This window comes from Anopheles cruzii, chromosome 3, assembly GCF_943734635.1.
Source record: "Anopheles cruzii chromosome 3, idAnoCruzAS_RS32_06, whole genome shotgun sequence".
In the NCBI taxonomy this organism is placed as follows: Eukaryota; Metazoa; Arthropoda; class Insecta; order Diptera; family Culicidae; genus Anopheles; species Anopheles cruzii.
In genome coordinates, this window is record NC_069145.1 from 305,302 (window position 1) to 320,473 (window position 15,172).

Below are 15,172 nucleotides of genomic sequence, written 5' to 3' on the forward strand. Positions count from 1 at the left end.
GAGAGCGTGTCTCTTTTCGCGCAGTACTCTCGGGGCCTAAATTAGAAGGGAGTTGCCGCCGTTTTTTTTTTTTGGGCCGTTCGGATAGCGTGGTTTGTACTGAAGGAAAGCAGTGGCTCTTCTTGCGGCCCCGTCTCACGGCACCAGCGTCCAGTACAGGAGCGTGACGAGCAGCAGCACTACAAAGGATGTTAATATAACATATGCAGTACCCTCCGGTTCTCGGTGGCGCAACGGGTCGCAGCTTCAGATGACGTTGCTCACTTCGTAGTCGGCCGGTGTCGAGGGCGACGGCAGCTCGGCCACGGTCGTATCCTGCTCCGGTGGCGCGGGAGTATCCGTTCGTTCGGTCACCGGATCGCTTTTACCGCTCGCTTCCTGTCCGCACAGTGGCATTTCCTCGTCACAGGGCTCGCTGTCCGTCGGGCGGGCCGTGTAGTTGCAGTACGCATCGGGACGTGCGTTCGAGTTGCTGTCCACGCATAGGATCGAGCGCCGACGAGCCGGCACGGGCTCGTCGGGCTTGCGACAGGACTTTAGACAAAGTTGCCACGGACCAACCCACCAATTGAACGGACACGGATCGTCGTTGCAGCCGCGGCCAACGCGCTCGAGTGGCTTGCCGAAAGCGTGCCGAATGCAAAGCTCATCCTTGACGGGACCCTTGCCACGGTGGTAACACAGCGACTCGCGGTACTGCTGGCCTCCGCCACATGTCGCGGAGCAAACGGACCACTCCGAGAGCTTCCAGTAGTAGATGGACTGATTGTTGGCCGTGTTCGATGGGAGCGTATATTCGTACCGGATTCCAACGTGGTTATTTTTCTTCTTAACTATGATCTACGGAGAGCGGTCACAGGGAATTTACAAAAAATTACGATGAAAATTGGCGGCCACACTTACGAAGATGTTCACATCCTCCATGATCGGTCCGGGTATTTTGATGCGCTCCTTCTCGTTCTCGCGCTCGTACAGACACAGGCTGCTGGCCACTTCGTACTCGCCGGGAAGCTGGATAAAACTGTAACGAAACACACGCGCTGTAGTGTAATGGCCCACCGGGAGAAGTTTTGTGAACTCACTGATTGCAGTTCAGATAGCATTCGTTGCCCGTCGATCGTCCGACGCCGATGAAGTTTTTCGACGCGGCCATCTCCTCGATCAGCACGTTCCTGGCGCCGACCGGAATCATCAGCACGTCCTGCACCATCTCGCTCGTGTTGATCTTCTTCATTATTTCGCCCTTCTTCACGAAGCACGTGTCTCCGGCACCGCCACAGACACCGCACCGGTCTTCCGTCGTATTCGAGTCCACCACCCAGTCGCACCCGACCCGCCGGCAGATTCCCCCGATGCACATATCATTCGTGCCGAGATTGCACGGTGTTCCGTCGGCTGCCGTGTCGCCGAACGGGACGATCATGGTATCCTCCGCGTTGCTACAGTACAGCTCGCACGGTTCATCTGTCCACCGGAGAGAGAGAGAGGTTTTGAGCGTAGCGTCGATAGCGTGACCACGCTTTGGACTTACTTTTGTCGAAATACGGCAACCAAGTGTACCGATCGCCCTTGATCGTGTCGTTATCGTGCGACGAGCATTGCGCCGCCCGGAAGCTGGGACTGCCGAGGGCACACGGCTGCAGGTGGCACGTTTTGTAGCGCGCCCGTTCTCCGATGCAAAACGTTCCGCCGTGGGCCGGTGAAGGGTGGTCGCATTCGCGCGTCTGTTTGGCAATGCCGAAGCCGCAGGATCGTGAGCACTCGCTCCAGGCGCTCCAATCGCCCCACCCGCCATCGACCGGGGCCGGTAGCTCCTCGACTTCGACGCACTGCTGGTTCTGGCACCACATCCGGCGGCCACAGTTCGTCCCCGGGGCGGCCGGTCGCAGCATCGTCGTGCACACTTCACCCACCAGGCACCAGAGCTGCGTGCAAATCTCGTCCAGCTTCGAGCACACGGTCATTTCCTCGTCGGTCGAGTTGAACTGCAACCGGCACTGCAGGTCCGCGTTGTACATGGCGCCCGGTGGCAGCTCCGGGTACTCGTACTCCTCCTGGCTGGGCGCATCCTCGAGGCACTTGCCGAGACCCTGGTCCAGGAAGTGGGTGATGTCGCGGCGGCTACAGTTCGACCACGATACTTGCATCGTGTCTGCTTCGAAGCTGGGCGTCATGATGTGCAGGATGGGGCCGATCCGGTGATCGCACCCCGTTTTGGCCGTATCATGGTACATGCCGAAGCTGGATGGACGAAGGGCATGGATAGTAAATGATTAGTAACAACGCAATTTTTATCGGTTCTTGAACAAGAACCTAACGAAAATGATTCAAAACCCAAAAAACCCAACCAAAGTTTGAGCTTTCTTGCAGAGCTTTCTGAAGCGAAAGGTGTTCGGCGGGCTGCATACCGTTAGGCGCAGAGCGTTATGAAAGGGGAATTCAAAGGGAAATTCAAAGGGGAATTTAAATCTTCCATTACTTCCAATCTTCCTTGAACAAATCTTTGTTTGTGTTTTAGCAATTTTACCAATACACAAAGTGAATACTTTTTAAAGTTGTGCAAACGTTGGCTAAATATGTTATTGAACAACCGGAACAACGTAGCAACTCAATATTAAAACTTTTGTGACTGTAAACTGAACTTCGCACGATATTTCATGCTTCATTAAGAACCCGCCGAAAGAAACTCCCTTTGTAGAAAGGACTAATTATTTCGTTATGATTATCAAGTGTTTTAGTTTTAAGTTTGGCCTGCCAAATATTTGTTAATGTGTTTTTTTGGTGTAATCAGTAAAACAACAACCCTTGGATCCAAGATGGACTTTTTTATCTTTGAACTGTAATCGGTTTTGCGCAGTTTTGGACATGACGCAAAGCAAAGCCAAAAAGTTCAGCTAAAGAGCCCAAATCGACAACAGCTATTTAGTTTACAGTGTCTTGAAATGAGGCGCGAGACAGCATGGAAAATACTGAGTGGACAGTTGAAACTCGCATTGCTTTTTCGAGCTAACGTTTCGACGGCCAGAGGATTTCGCCGAGTGTGGCTGTGGCCAAATAGTACAATTGAAGTGATGTGTTTAAGGGAATGTGATGGTTTGGTTTTCGAAGACACTCCGTCCTTCAACGACTCTCTATGATTCCGGATTCCGGTCTGCATATGGTACCTCAATAATCAACCCAAATAATCACATCAATGGCCTTCAAAAATTAAAAACCGAACGCTCCTTTCTCTTCCCTTCAACCGCCTCTTCGTCCGATCTTCAATCCTGAGAGCAAAGCGTTTATCAATGATCGGTTCCGATCGATCGAGCGGGAGCTCGTACCTCCCGATGAAGGCCCCCTGTTCGGCTTTCGGACGGCCCTTCGGACGACGCCGCGTCTTTTATGCTCCCTGCGTTCGATCGCACTTCCTGTGGTTCCCGTGCGCGCTCGTGATAAGCTAATGAAACTGAATACGCCATAAAATTATTCCTAATAGAATGGGCCCCGAGGAGGAATAAGGCTAAGCGAGAGTGTGTGAATAGTAATGGGCCGGTACAAGATTTACGGCCGGCGACAAAATGATAAATCAATTTGTCGATCCAGCGGCGATCGCGCGGCAGCACGACGTACGGTCGGCATGTTGAACCATTTTAAACACGATCATGTGTGCAAGTTTGCCTCGAAGGCGCTTGAAATGAAGTTGTCGCGCTCTGTCCTGTCGTGTGACACGACGGCAGGGACACAGGTTTGCCAACCGGGTTGGAATTCGCTTCGCTCGCTTCCCGATCGATCGTGCCCTGCCGACAAACGGATGCTCTTTGAAGCCAAATTGTTAAGTGTAACCCTCCCGTTGCAGCGCAACTGGCCAATTGGCGCGGCACTGCGCATCGATTAAGGAGTTAATCAATTACACTGAAATAAATTAGTGTTGATTACCGCCCGGGGCCCGTTCCAAGCCTGGGCTCAGGGATTGAGATTTCACATTTCTCGGAAGCGCCTTCGTTGGGGTCGTTTTAACAAATCAAGTAGCGGATTCCCATGCGGATTGTATTGCGCCGTAATCCACGCTGCTCTGAGGAACTAACTCCCAGACAGACCCGTCCGAGACCGTGCGTGAGGCCGAGTCTGTGTCCGTTTGGCGGCATATCTTGGTGACTCTGGCGTGGCGTGTCGATCCGCACTTGGCTTAGATTCCACGTCATGATAATACAGATTTATGGGACTACTTTCGACGGCACATGACATCATAGCATTATCGATCCGATCCGGTGACAATCCAACGGATGCGGCCCAACAATCCCGCCCGGGGGTGGTTCTAGCGAGGGCAGGGCCGGGACAGGACAACAAACGGCACGGCCGAGCGCGCGAACACTGATGGATCGTGCCCGAGTGCGTTTACGACTTTTATGATCTACGCACCGGACCGCACCGGGCCTCGCCGTGGTCTCGGTAGTGCGCCCGGGAACCCGTTCGCCGGTGGTGGTAACTTGATTCATAAAGCGGTTCTAATTATTCAGCATCTTCCAGCCACCGTCGTGTGGCCACCGTTGCGGGGCCGCAGAACAAACTGTTTGTTTGCGGTTAAATTTATTGCTAAAAGATACTCCCCGTCAGCCAGCAAGCCCGAGAAGAGTGTGATGCTGATGATGCTGCCGCGGCCGCGTGCTTGTTGTTGACATAAATTTTCATAAATACACCCCGCGTATCGGTTTGATAAAGTTCCCGATTGATCACCCGCCCGTGAAACGCGCAGCGACCGCGGGGCCGCCGCGATGATGTATATGCATAAATAAATCGCAATCGCCCCGCGATCGGGCGAGACTTTGAGGAGACTTGGCACTCCTTTCCCGTTCCCGGACGGCTTCGAGCTTCAGTCTGGCACGGCCCCGGGGACCCCAGTTCAGTGCCGTGCTGAAAACGGTGCAACTGCAATGTCATTTTTTTCTTCGCGCGGCCACTGCCGGGCCTGGACTGAGGCTGGGCCGGGGCTTCGTGCGGGGTTTAAATGAAAAATTAGCTCTAATCTAAATAATTGTTGAATAATTAATCCCCCGCCTCGGCACGCTGCACCTGTGCACGCCGTGTGCGCCGTGGTGCCAACGCGCAGGAGCCCCTGGCCGCTACTGGGCTGGGGCTCTAGGTAAGTGTCATTAGGGCGAATGCGCACGAATTGTTTTTGTCACGCTTGTTCCGCACACTTTACATCTCGTTAGCATATTATGTTAATCGTGGCCGGTGGCCACAGGTTCCGTGGCCGTTCCAAGCCGCCCGGGTCGGTCCAGTTCAAGCGCTTCCCAGAGCGCGACCCTTCGAACAGCGTTCTCCGCGCGCGGTTCGTTGTTAACTGCCAATTGCGACAGGAATTTCCAATAATTGAACTCGAAGACTCGTCCTTGGCGCGTCCGCAGTCGTCGCGGCAATCCGTTGCACGCCAAAAAAGGGGAAAGTGCCCAAGAACTACCCAGACTCATAAGAAGCAGGAGCTGGACCGGAACCCTAAGCTCGCGGGAAGATGCTCGGAACGCACGAAAACCCGAAAAAGGCGGGAGATACATAAATTATCGTTGGTGCGATTTGGTCTGACAGCTCAATTAAAGCCCCCGTTCTTCCGTGTGTCCGTGTCCGTGTCCGTGTCCGTGCCGTGGCGGTGGAAAAATCCCTTTCCATCGATCAGCCGCGATCAGCAGCGGTGGTGCGCCACGCCACGGGGAAGTGAGGAATTTCAGTGAGTCATTAGTTTGATTTAAACATTCCTAATTGAAAATCGGGAACTCGGCGGCGGCGGCGTATCTAGGCGACACCGTAACGGATACAGCCCCCCCCGCCCCCCCCCCGCCCGGTTTGCGAAATTAATCGATGCCGACTCACGATTGCTACAAATTAATCCCCAAGGGGGCCCGCGGACACAATCGGCATCGGCCGACCAATCAAAGGTTCTCCCGTCAAAGAAGGTGGAGCGATCCCCGCCGGGGGCCGGACGGGGAGGGACTTAGTATTGCGTACCAATCCGGGGCGGCCGCCTGTGGCTCAATTAAACCCCGGGCCGGCTGGCCTCCACCAGTGGAACAATAAATTATTCAACGTGTCGATACAATTAGGGCTCATAAATCATGAGCCCCTCGCCGAGTTCAGCCTCCGAGGGCCAAGAAGGGCCAAGATTGGAAAGTTTCGACGCGCGATCTCCGACGCGATCCTCTCGATCGCGGCCCTTGCATCTGCCCGATCGCTTCGTGCGTTTTGGTGACATGCGATATTCGACTTGGCGCATTATTCTCCGCGGCCGCCGCCGCCGAGGAAGCCATCAATCACCGGGCTGTCAGCTTGGCCGCAGGTAGGGACGCCTGCGAAGGGAGGTGTGGATCATAACAACAAATGCAAATATTGAACAACAATTAAAAACCCGGGCCCGCGGCCCCATCCGGGGGCGAAGAGGAACTACTGTCAGGGCAGATTAGCCCGGAGCGGTGTGAAACGCGGGCGCTGTCGAGTGCGGTCAAAGTGGGCGAAGTGGACCACCATGGGCGCGATCGCTGAAAGGAAATGGTACTCACTTGTGGCCCAGCTCGTGTGATATCGTGTGCGCCAGCGTGATGCCGTTGTCCTCGTTCACACTGCACGATTTGTCCGGCCGACACATGCCTCCTACGTTCGCTACGCCGAGCGTGCTGCGCAAAGAAACAGAAAACCGTGCGGAGATGGCCACTCAGCGACTCGAGCGCGACTCGCGAAAGACGGATACTTACGCGCACCCGTGGTTGGAGCAGATGTTCTTCCGCGTCACCAGAATGGCCACGTCGTGGTGGTGCGGATCCTCGTCCGGCTTGGGATTAAGATTTCTCTGCCAGCTGTCAGCGAGCGTCAGACAAACGAAAGACCTCATCAGAAGAGACGAACCCCCCCGCGCGGAGCGACCCGCGATTCCGCGCTTACCGGCAAAAGTTCTCCAGCGTGTTGCCGGCCATGTGCGTGACGTTGAAGTCGGCGTGCGAGTCCTCCTCCTCGAGAATGATGATCTTCACCACGGCCACCTGGATGGAGTTCCCGATCGTGGGGTCCTTGTACAGCGACGAGACCATATTCATGATCATCAGCAGATACTGCTGCAGATCGACGTCCTGGTGGAACAGCACCATCGAGTGGTCGGCCACGACGAGCGCCTCGACGTGGCGCGGCTTGCTAATGGATCGTTTTATCCGCCGACCGCGGCCTCTCGACTCGGTCGGATGGCCTCCCTGCTGGGCTTCGCCCGATTCAGCAGCGGGATGGCTCCGCGTCTTGCGACCGCCTTGCACGAGGACCTGCAATGGAAGCCTTTGGAAATTTCTTACGTATTCACCAACAAACGAACAAACGACACGGTGCGGTGCACTCGTAATAGAATCGTTACGTGCCCCTCCCCCGGCCAGTGTCCCGTCCGGTTGGATCCGGATTGATATTACCTTGCCCTGGTGTTGCCATTCTAGCCGCGTTTCCGTCAGCCGGCGCGGCTCTTTGGTGCCGCAGTTGCTGAGGTGCCGTTTCTTGCGCTTACGTTTCCGCTTCTTGCCCGCCGCCGTCGCCGCCGCCGACTTTGCATTCTTCTACGCAAGGAACGAAGGAGAAGAGAGAGAGAGAGAGAGACCGGCAGACAGATTATGGATGGAATTTTATGAATCATCTCCCAGGTGGAGGCGGCCATACCTTGGTTGGCGTGTCTTTGACGTCGGCCCGCTTGAACAGCACGTGCGGATGCTCTCCGTTCCGCCGTGGGTGATGGTTTTTGGACGGTTCAATCCAGTACTCGGTCCGGTTCGTTCGCAACACGCCCGCCTGTGAAGGAATCACACAGCTCACTACGATTCGTGTTCGCGATTCGCCCTGTGAATAATTCGCGGTGACGCGTTGCCACGGTAACGGAAGCCATCAAGAAGGCCTGTGCACCACTCATTAGTGAGAAAGCGCGATTTGTTCTAGTCGGTGGACCGGTTTCTGATCGGATCGTTTACTGGCCAGCTACCTTCGGCGAGCCAGAGGCCACAGAGAGGTGTTGCTGGCCGAGGTTTGCCGAAAAGCATTAGGTTGATTAAAATATTGCACATCGGACGATTACGGTCAATTAGGTGCGCGCGTATCGTGTGCGCAGTGGCCATAAATATCGTGTTGTTCGAGTGGCGCGCGCGCGACGTTATATCAACTGGTAGTGCATTTACTATTTTGCACCAAAAATTGGCTATGAAAAAGGTTTTCTACAAATGGGTGCCGCGTTTGCTCACAATTCAATCAAAATTATGACCAAATTCAACGAATTAGGCTTCCAACTGCTTACTCATACTCCATACTCGCCGGATCTGACCCCCAGCGACTACTGGCCCTTTGCGGATCTCAAAAAGATGCCCCAGGGAAAAAGATTTAGCTGGAATGAGGAGGTGATCGCTGCTACTGAGGCTCATTTTGGGGTCAAAAGACAAATCGTTCTACAAACATGGCATTGAAAAGTTAGAGAAGCGTTGGAATGATTCGAATACACTTGAAGGAGATTATGTTGATGAATAATACAGAATGTGGCCGATAAAATGTTGTTTTCATAGTTAGGAGTCCCGGGACTTATTGAACGATGTGTTAAAGTACACGGGGCGGCGCACGCAAGAGTTCGATCGCAAGGAGTGGAGCGGTCTCTATGGACTGGTGCAATTTAATCCGATTCGCTTTTAATTGGTCTCAAAGGTTAATTACATTTCGTCGCCTACCGCCGACTGGAGTCGTTCGTGCCGTTGTCGGTGGCTTTCGGTGCACGCAGAGATCGGTACGATCAATGAAACTACGAACGTGAGATACTCGCGAAAACAAGAAATCCCCGGGCAGCCCAGAATCAGTTGACAAAAGGCCACGTCTTGGGTGAGAGAAATTGGGGCTTACTCCGCAACCGATGAATGAGATCGCTCGATCGAATGATCAACGCAATCAATGCTAAGTTATGGCCGATTTGCCTCACGATTTCACGATGGCCCAAAGGGGGTTAGGAACCGACGGGAAAACCGGGGCTCCGGGTCGGAAAAACCGGGGCTCCAGCAGATGCTTACCAGTCCGTTGCACGCGGATAGCGCCACTCGCGACTGGTCGTGACCTCGGATCTGGCCTTGATAGTGACAGTTGATGTGCTTCTTCGGATGAACCCGCGTCCGGACGTCGCGTCGATGGCGCTCCACCACCATTAAAGGCGCTACAAACGAAGCCGTCGATGGTCTGGTTTTCGTGGCGCAGCCATCGATGGCAACGATAGCCAGGCAGATAAAGAAGAGAGAGAGAAAAAGAAGGAGAGAGTGAATCTTGTTTTCTCCCTTTCGGCGGCACACTATGGGAACTCCTTCGGGCCGGCCCATTGCGACCGAAAAAGGGAACAACGCTTCAGACATCAATGCGCGCAACATATTCTCGGTTCGGCTCGCGTCGGGGATGCTGGGGACGTCTCGCTGGTCGGGCGCAACTGGAAAACACGTTTCAGTCTGGACGACCACGGACTGGCGACGGCGGCGCCTCGGCGTGGCGCCTGCCCGCGATCATGCGGGGTGGCGCCACACGGCGCGGAGGGTCGGTTTTGATTGAAGGGTAAAAAAGTGGTCAAAGATTCTCCACCTCGGCCCGTCGGCGCACGGCCAGTGGGCGCGCGAACGTGTCGAGTGGGCCGTCTCGGGTCGGACCTGGGTTCTTGGGTCTCTTGGCACTTACTCGAGTTCCAGGTGGAGTGTTTCGTCTCCGTCGACGTCGATCTGGTACTGCAAGAGCTGCTGCTGCGAAGGAATGCTTTCCGGTGCGCTGCGGCGGCGCCGTCTCCGGTCGCCGTCTCCGGGCGCTGGCTCGTGATGATGTGTTAAGACATGCGTGATGGTTTCTCCGCGATGGTTTACCTTTCGAGGCACCACCAGCGCCGCGGCACCATCCTCGAGATGGTGCGTGTACAGGCCTGCGGCGAAGCCGGGAATCGTGAGCCCAAAGGAATCTTCGCCCTTTTTGGCGGTGGCGCCACCGAAACTCGTTACCACTTACCTTGGTGCCGCCGGGAGTCAGCGGGCAGAATAAATAATACGGCCAACAGTGCGATGAGTAACGCTAAAGGTGGAAACATTTTGTCCTTTTCACAATTTACACGACGACAAACGAAACACGTCTTTTCACTGTTTTAAAATAGGTTCAAAAATATCTTTTCACATTCTCGTCACTCCGTCGTCACTCTTCGCGATCGCGATCACTGCGGAGCCTGGCCGGTCTTTAGCCGTTATCGATCGATCGGCTCATGGTGATGGTGGTGGTGATTACGCGGCACGTGGTTGAAGAAGGGACCGACCGGATATGGGCACGGAGCTGCTATCGGTTACGCTCGACTGTTCCGCTTGACGGTCGGAACGAAAGCCACGTCGAAACCCGTCGGACCCACCGATGGCGCAACCGCCGCTGTTCTCGGTGGTGCGGCTTCTGCGGTTAATTCCGGAACTGGCTTGCGATCGACGGTAACCGCACCGCACGACTGCGGAGCGTTCGCCGGTTAGCCGGTTTGGCCGCCGATGATCGTAATGATAGTCCGCGAGGTGCGCGAGACGAACTGTTGCGGTGCACGAGGGCGCAGGCGCTCGGGGCGCGACATGGAACACTATCTGGCGGTGGGCATCGGGTAACACACACAACGGCCGAACGGCACAAGCCTAACGAGGCGCGGGTCCTAATGGACGCGCGCGAAGACGGTGGCGCCTGCGGAAGTGCTGCTGCTGTCGCCACCGAAGCGCCGCGCTGGAAAGAGATCGCGCCGCGATCGCGAGAAGCAAAACATCCACTGATCAGGTAAAATCGAAATCAGATAACGGGGGGCCTAATCGAGTTTTAATACAGCCGCCGCCGCCCGGGCCAGTGTCGTACATCTTCGGGAATGGCTTTTCGATGTCGTCGTCGGCGGCTAAGGCGGTGAACCGGTGAGGCGACCTCTGCGGTGGTGGTGGGTGTGAATTGACACGGTTTTGCGCGCAGCGGAGAGCGCGCGCAGCAATCCTAAAAATTGGCCGGCCGGCCGGTTGTAAGCGGCTTTTTTCAGCGTCGTCTCTTGGAATGAAAAATGGATTTTTAAACCGACCGGCATCAGCCCGGGCCGGGTTTCGGTGACTTTTATTTGATCGGAGGCCAGCGGACATCGGTGGCCGTTAAAATCGTAATGCGTAGGACTTTTTATGGGGTTCCGTCGTCGCCGACCAAAAATATGGCCTTTGTTTTGGCCGGGGCCGGGACATAAATGAGCCGAAATGGATATCAAAGCGGTCCGTAAACGGAACGGTCGAGTACACAGCTCGGGGGCTTTCGGCCGGGAGCCATCGGCTGGATCGGTATTGAACTGTTCGCCCGACGAAATCTCTGCAAACCGTTGCCGGGGAGTGCCGGCCAAACGACACATTCCAATTAAGGACCCCCCCCGAACGGGGCGCGCCGGAGGGTAGAATTATGTGGAGCTATTTTTCAACGACGCACGATCGCGCTGGCGCCAGAAAACAAAATGCTAATCGCACTTTTGACCGCGACGACAGCGCGCGATCGCGGTCTAGGCTCGGCCTCGAAGAATAGATGTGTTACAATTTATGACTGGGAAGGTTAATTAAGAGTTTTACGAGAAGCCGCGCATCGCGATGGGGATTTCCAGTTGGGTCAGCTCCAGCTCGCCAGTTCCAGGAAAGCCGCCGGCGCAAATTTGACCAACCCCAAAAAACGAGAAGCCAACGGAACGGAATGCAAAACTTGCGCGGCGCAACACGGAGGCCACAAAAGGAGCACCGCGGGGGGGGAGCTCCCACGACCGAAATTGATGATATATGGGTTTAGCCTTGTGCGAAGGCTTATGTATTGATAGCTCTGTTACGGTGGCCAATGGCGATGCGCCGTGCTGTGCCGAAAATGGGTTCAAAGAAATCCGGTCCGGGCCGTAAAACCCCGCGCCGCGATCTTTGGGACGCGCGATAAAACGGTGAGTCCTCGAACGGGGTTCGTTCGTAATCTGCAACCGATTAAAGGCCGTGACGTGGTCTGCGGTTGATTAACGTCGTAGGCGGACACACTCGCGGGGCCGCGCTTCCCAAACTGCGCTTCACGATCGCCATCCGTGGCCGACATCTGTTTCCCCGCGATATGATCGTAATAATATCAGGCTTAGACCGATCGCGACCGATCGTTTCCGACGAGCGAACGGCCTTTAACGGCTTATTGAGCCGGATAATTGCTTCGTTCATCACTTCATTCATCAAAACCCGCGGCCCGTAAGCCGTGTTGCGAACGCATTCGTTATCGAAGAGGGTCACAAATTTTGGGATAAAGTCGTTTCGGGTTCGGCTTAGTTCCAACGGCGCCGACCGGGCCGCGAAAGTTGCGGTCCCGCGGCCGCCACGTAGCTTCTGGGCGGGTTTTGGGGCGAAACATAAAATTCGCATAAAATAATAATGAATAAATCAATACCGACTCCCGGACCGGAGTCGTGTCCGGAGTGTCCGGGGGACGAAAAAGCCGCGAATGCGACACACAAAAAAGCCGATCGACATTAGCATTCCTCTTATCACCTGTTAATTAAAGTGTCATCCACAATGTCCCCGTTTTGTTTCGCTCGTAAATCCTGCTCCTTATTATGGATGGGCCCAACCGGTGCGCGGGGGGGGGCGGATCAAGGACCGCGCGCCAAAAAGGCGGCCCCCGGGGTGGATTCGGAATTATGGGGGACCGCGTTTCGGGTGCGCGCCGAGTTTTTATCGTTTTTTCGAGCGCCGCGGATTTTTGTCGCCGTTTTATGAAGTGCTTATTGGAGGCTTTGCGGCAGTAGAATGCGGCGCTTCGCCCGGTCCGATCCGTCTCCGTAGTCCGCCGCTGGGCAGCAAATCATTTGTTTGGTCGTTCGTTCATTCGTTTAAATTATACTTTTTACAACCCCGCCCCGGCCATCAGTGACGTTTTATGGGTCGGGAATGGGCCATTACTTTTAATAATTAGAACAGCCCCAAAGTGGCCCCGGCCAGGGGGGGTGAATGCTGCGCACGTTCTCGGTTCTAGTTTTTGACGCCATGCCAGATAAGCTTCTTGGGCGTCGCGGAGCCGTGTTCGGGAACTCACGAAAAGGGGAACGGGTTTCAACCAGAAACGATCGAGCGATCGAAACAGATCACGCTAATCAGCAGTTTAAATAAAAGAGATCAGCTCAATGAGTTAAGTTTGGCAAAGGAATTAACTTTGCAGATTAAAGAGATTCTTTTTCGGAGAGCACGCATTGAGTTTATCTACTTCAATTTAATTTGGCCAAACCTTTTCAACAGATTACTTCGTTGTCGGTTCCTCTACAGGGACTAATTGGAAATAATTGGAAAGGAGCCCATGAGTCAACAACATTATGTAGAATATCGAGTGTTTGTGCAGTTACTAGGTTGTTCAATATATTCGGAGCCTCGATAACAGAGAGCAATGCTACGAGCCTTGCTTTTTTATGTTATATTGGTACACTCTTCCCATGAACGTATGAGAAGTTTCATTTCAATCGATCGCTTAATTTCTTTTTTACAAACCATTTAGTATCGACATGTCTCATTACTTTTTCACAACTGTTATGACGTCATCATTTGATGGAAAATGCTTTTCGCGAACGATTTTTTTTAGGTCTGAAAACAGATGGAAGTCGCTAGGGGCCAAATCTGGTGAATAGGGTGGATACTTCAACAATTCGATCTTTAATTCATGGATTTTTTCCATTTTCAAAATGCTCTTGTGACAAGGTGCATTGCCTTGATGAAAGTGGATGTTTTTCTTCTGCAAACTGGGTCTTTTTTCACGAATTTTCCCTTTCATCAGGTCTAGAATGTTATTACAATAATCAAAATTTTATGTTTTATCAATTTGCAAGTAATCCGCTAGCAAAATTCTATTCGCATCCCACAAAACTTTTCATAACATCTTTTTAGGCAATTTCTAGACGAACTCGTTTCGGAACTGAAGAAAAGGGTTCATACCACTCCTTAACCGCTTGTTTTGATTCAGGATCATGGTGATAGACCTAAGTCTCCTCCCTAGTGATGATTCAATGCACAAAATCCACATTATCCTATCGAAAACGCTTTAAATGTTGTCAAGAAAGATGCATTCGAATGCGTTTTTAGCGAATGCGGCACCCATTTTGCAAACAGCTTTTAGGAACCCAGAACTTCAGTCAAAATATTGGTTATACTCCTCAATGAGTTGGCTAGGTCTTGTAATTAATTTCTATCAGTGATTGGACGATTTTCGAAAATGATATCCGGTATTGTTTTACGATTTCAGGTGTTGTGTCTGTTTTTTGACGTTTTTGACATGGATCGTCTCGAAGGCTACTGCGACCACCATGTTTAAACTCAGAAAACCCCCTTCTAACCCGCTAATTGAAGGCGAAGAGTTCTTATACATTTTCAACTTACGTTCATAAATCACTGCACGTTACTTTGTTTTTTTTCCTTTGTAGAAAATACTGTTACATGCCGATTCTTAAATTGCTTGTTAAAAAAACTTAAGTGACGTTAATAAATTGTAACGATTGAAATGAAACTTGACATCTGTTCATGGGAAGAGTGTACCAATATAACAAAAACAAAATTGGGTTCGTAGCAGCGCCCTCTGGTATCGAGGCTCCGAATATAATGAACAACCTAGTACAAGGATCAACCAGACTTTTTTGATAGATATATCGGGGTGGATATGAATTTTCTCCTCGCACAAACGGTGCTCCCCCTGTTCGCGAGGAGCGGACATGCGGACAAATGATGGCGACAGCGGCCGTGTGCTTATTATCACACCTTCGGTCGGTCGGTCGGCCACGAGTGTTGTCACGATGTGAGATGTAGTGCTAATTAGCAATGATTTATGTCACTAGCAACTCACTAGCGGCCAGCAGCCAGCGTGGCCAGTCACCGGAGGGCTCTTTTTGCTTTTGACCCCGGTAAGGATCGGCCCGGCCGGCCAGCGTGGGGCTACTCATTGGCTAGCCACGACTAGCCGGGTGGAGTGAGTCTGATTTTTCTGCCTCTATCTTGTCGTCGCCATCCGGTAACACGCCGGGTCCGAGCTGTGGCCAGCGGACTAGCCATTGTACGTGGCGCCATGTGTCTGAATTCGAAGGGCGTGCAATTACAATCGGTCGAAACAAGGACACCATATGTGCGGCGCCGTGTGCCGT

The 15,172-nt window shown here is 53.2% G+C and overlaps 1 protein-coding gene across 1 annotated transcript; it reads right to left on the minus strand.

Annotated features, from left to right (window-relative positions):
- Positions 1 to 84: 84 nt before the first annotated feature.
- On the minus strand, positions 85 to 10,099 carry LOC128271902 (A disintegrin and metalloproteinase with thrombospondin motifs 7). The gene is made up of 12 exons (XM_053009583.1): positions 10,006 to 10,099; positions 9,688 to 9,922; positions 9,042 to 9,204; positions 7,663 to 7,791; positions 7,422 to 7,562; positions 6,913 to 7,280; positions 6,726 to 6,827; positions 6,534 to 6,647; positions 1,532 to 2,241; positions 1,083 to 1,464; positions 904 to 1,021; positions 85 to 840 (listed from the first exon to the last, which is right to left on the minus strand). The coding sequence occupies exons 1-12, from the start codon at positions 10,082 to 10,084 to the stop codon at positions 247 to 249; spliced, it is 3,135 nt and encodes a 1,044-aa protein (XP_052865543.1). The 5' UTR covers positions 10,085 to 10,099; the 3' UTR covers positions 85 to 246.
- Between the last annotated feature and the right edge of the window lie 5,073 nt (positions 10,100 to 15,172).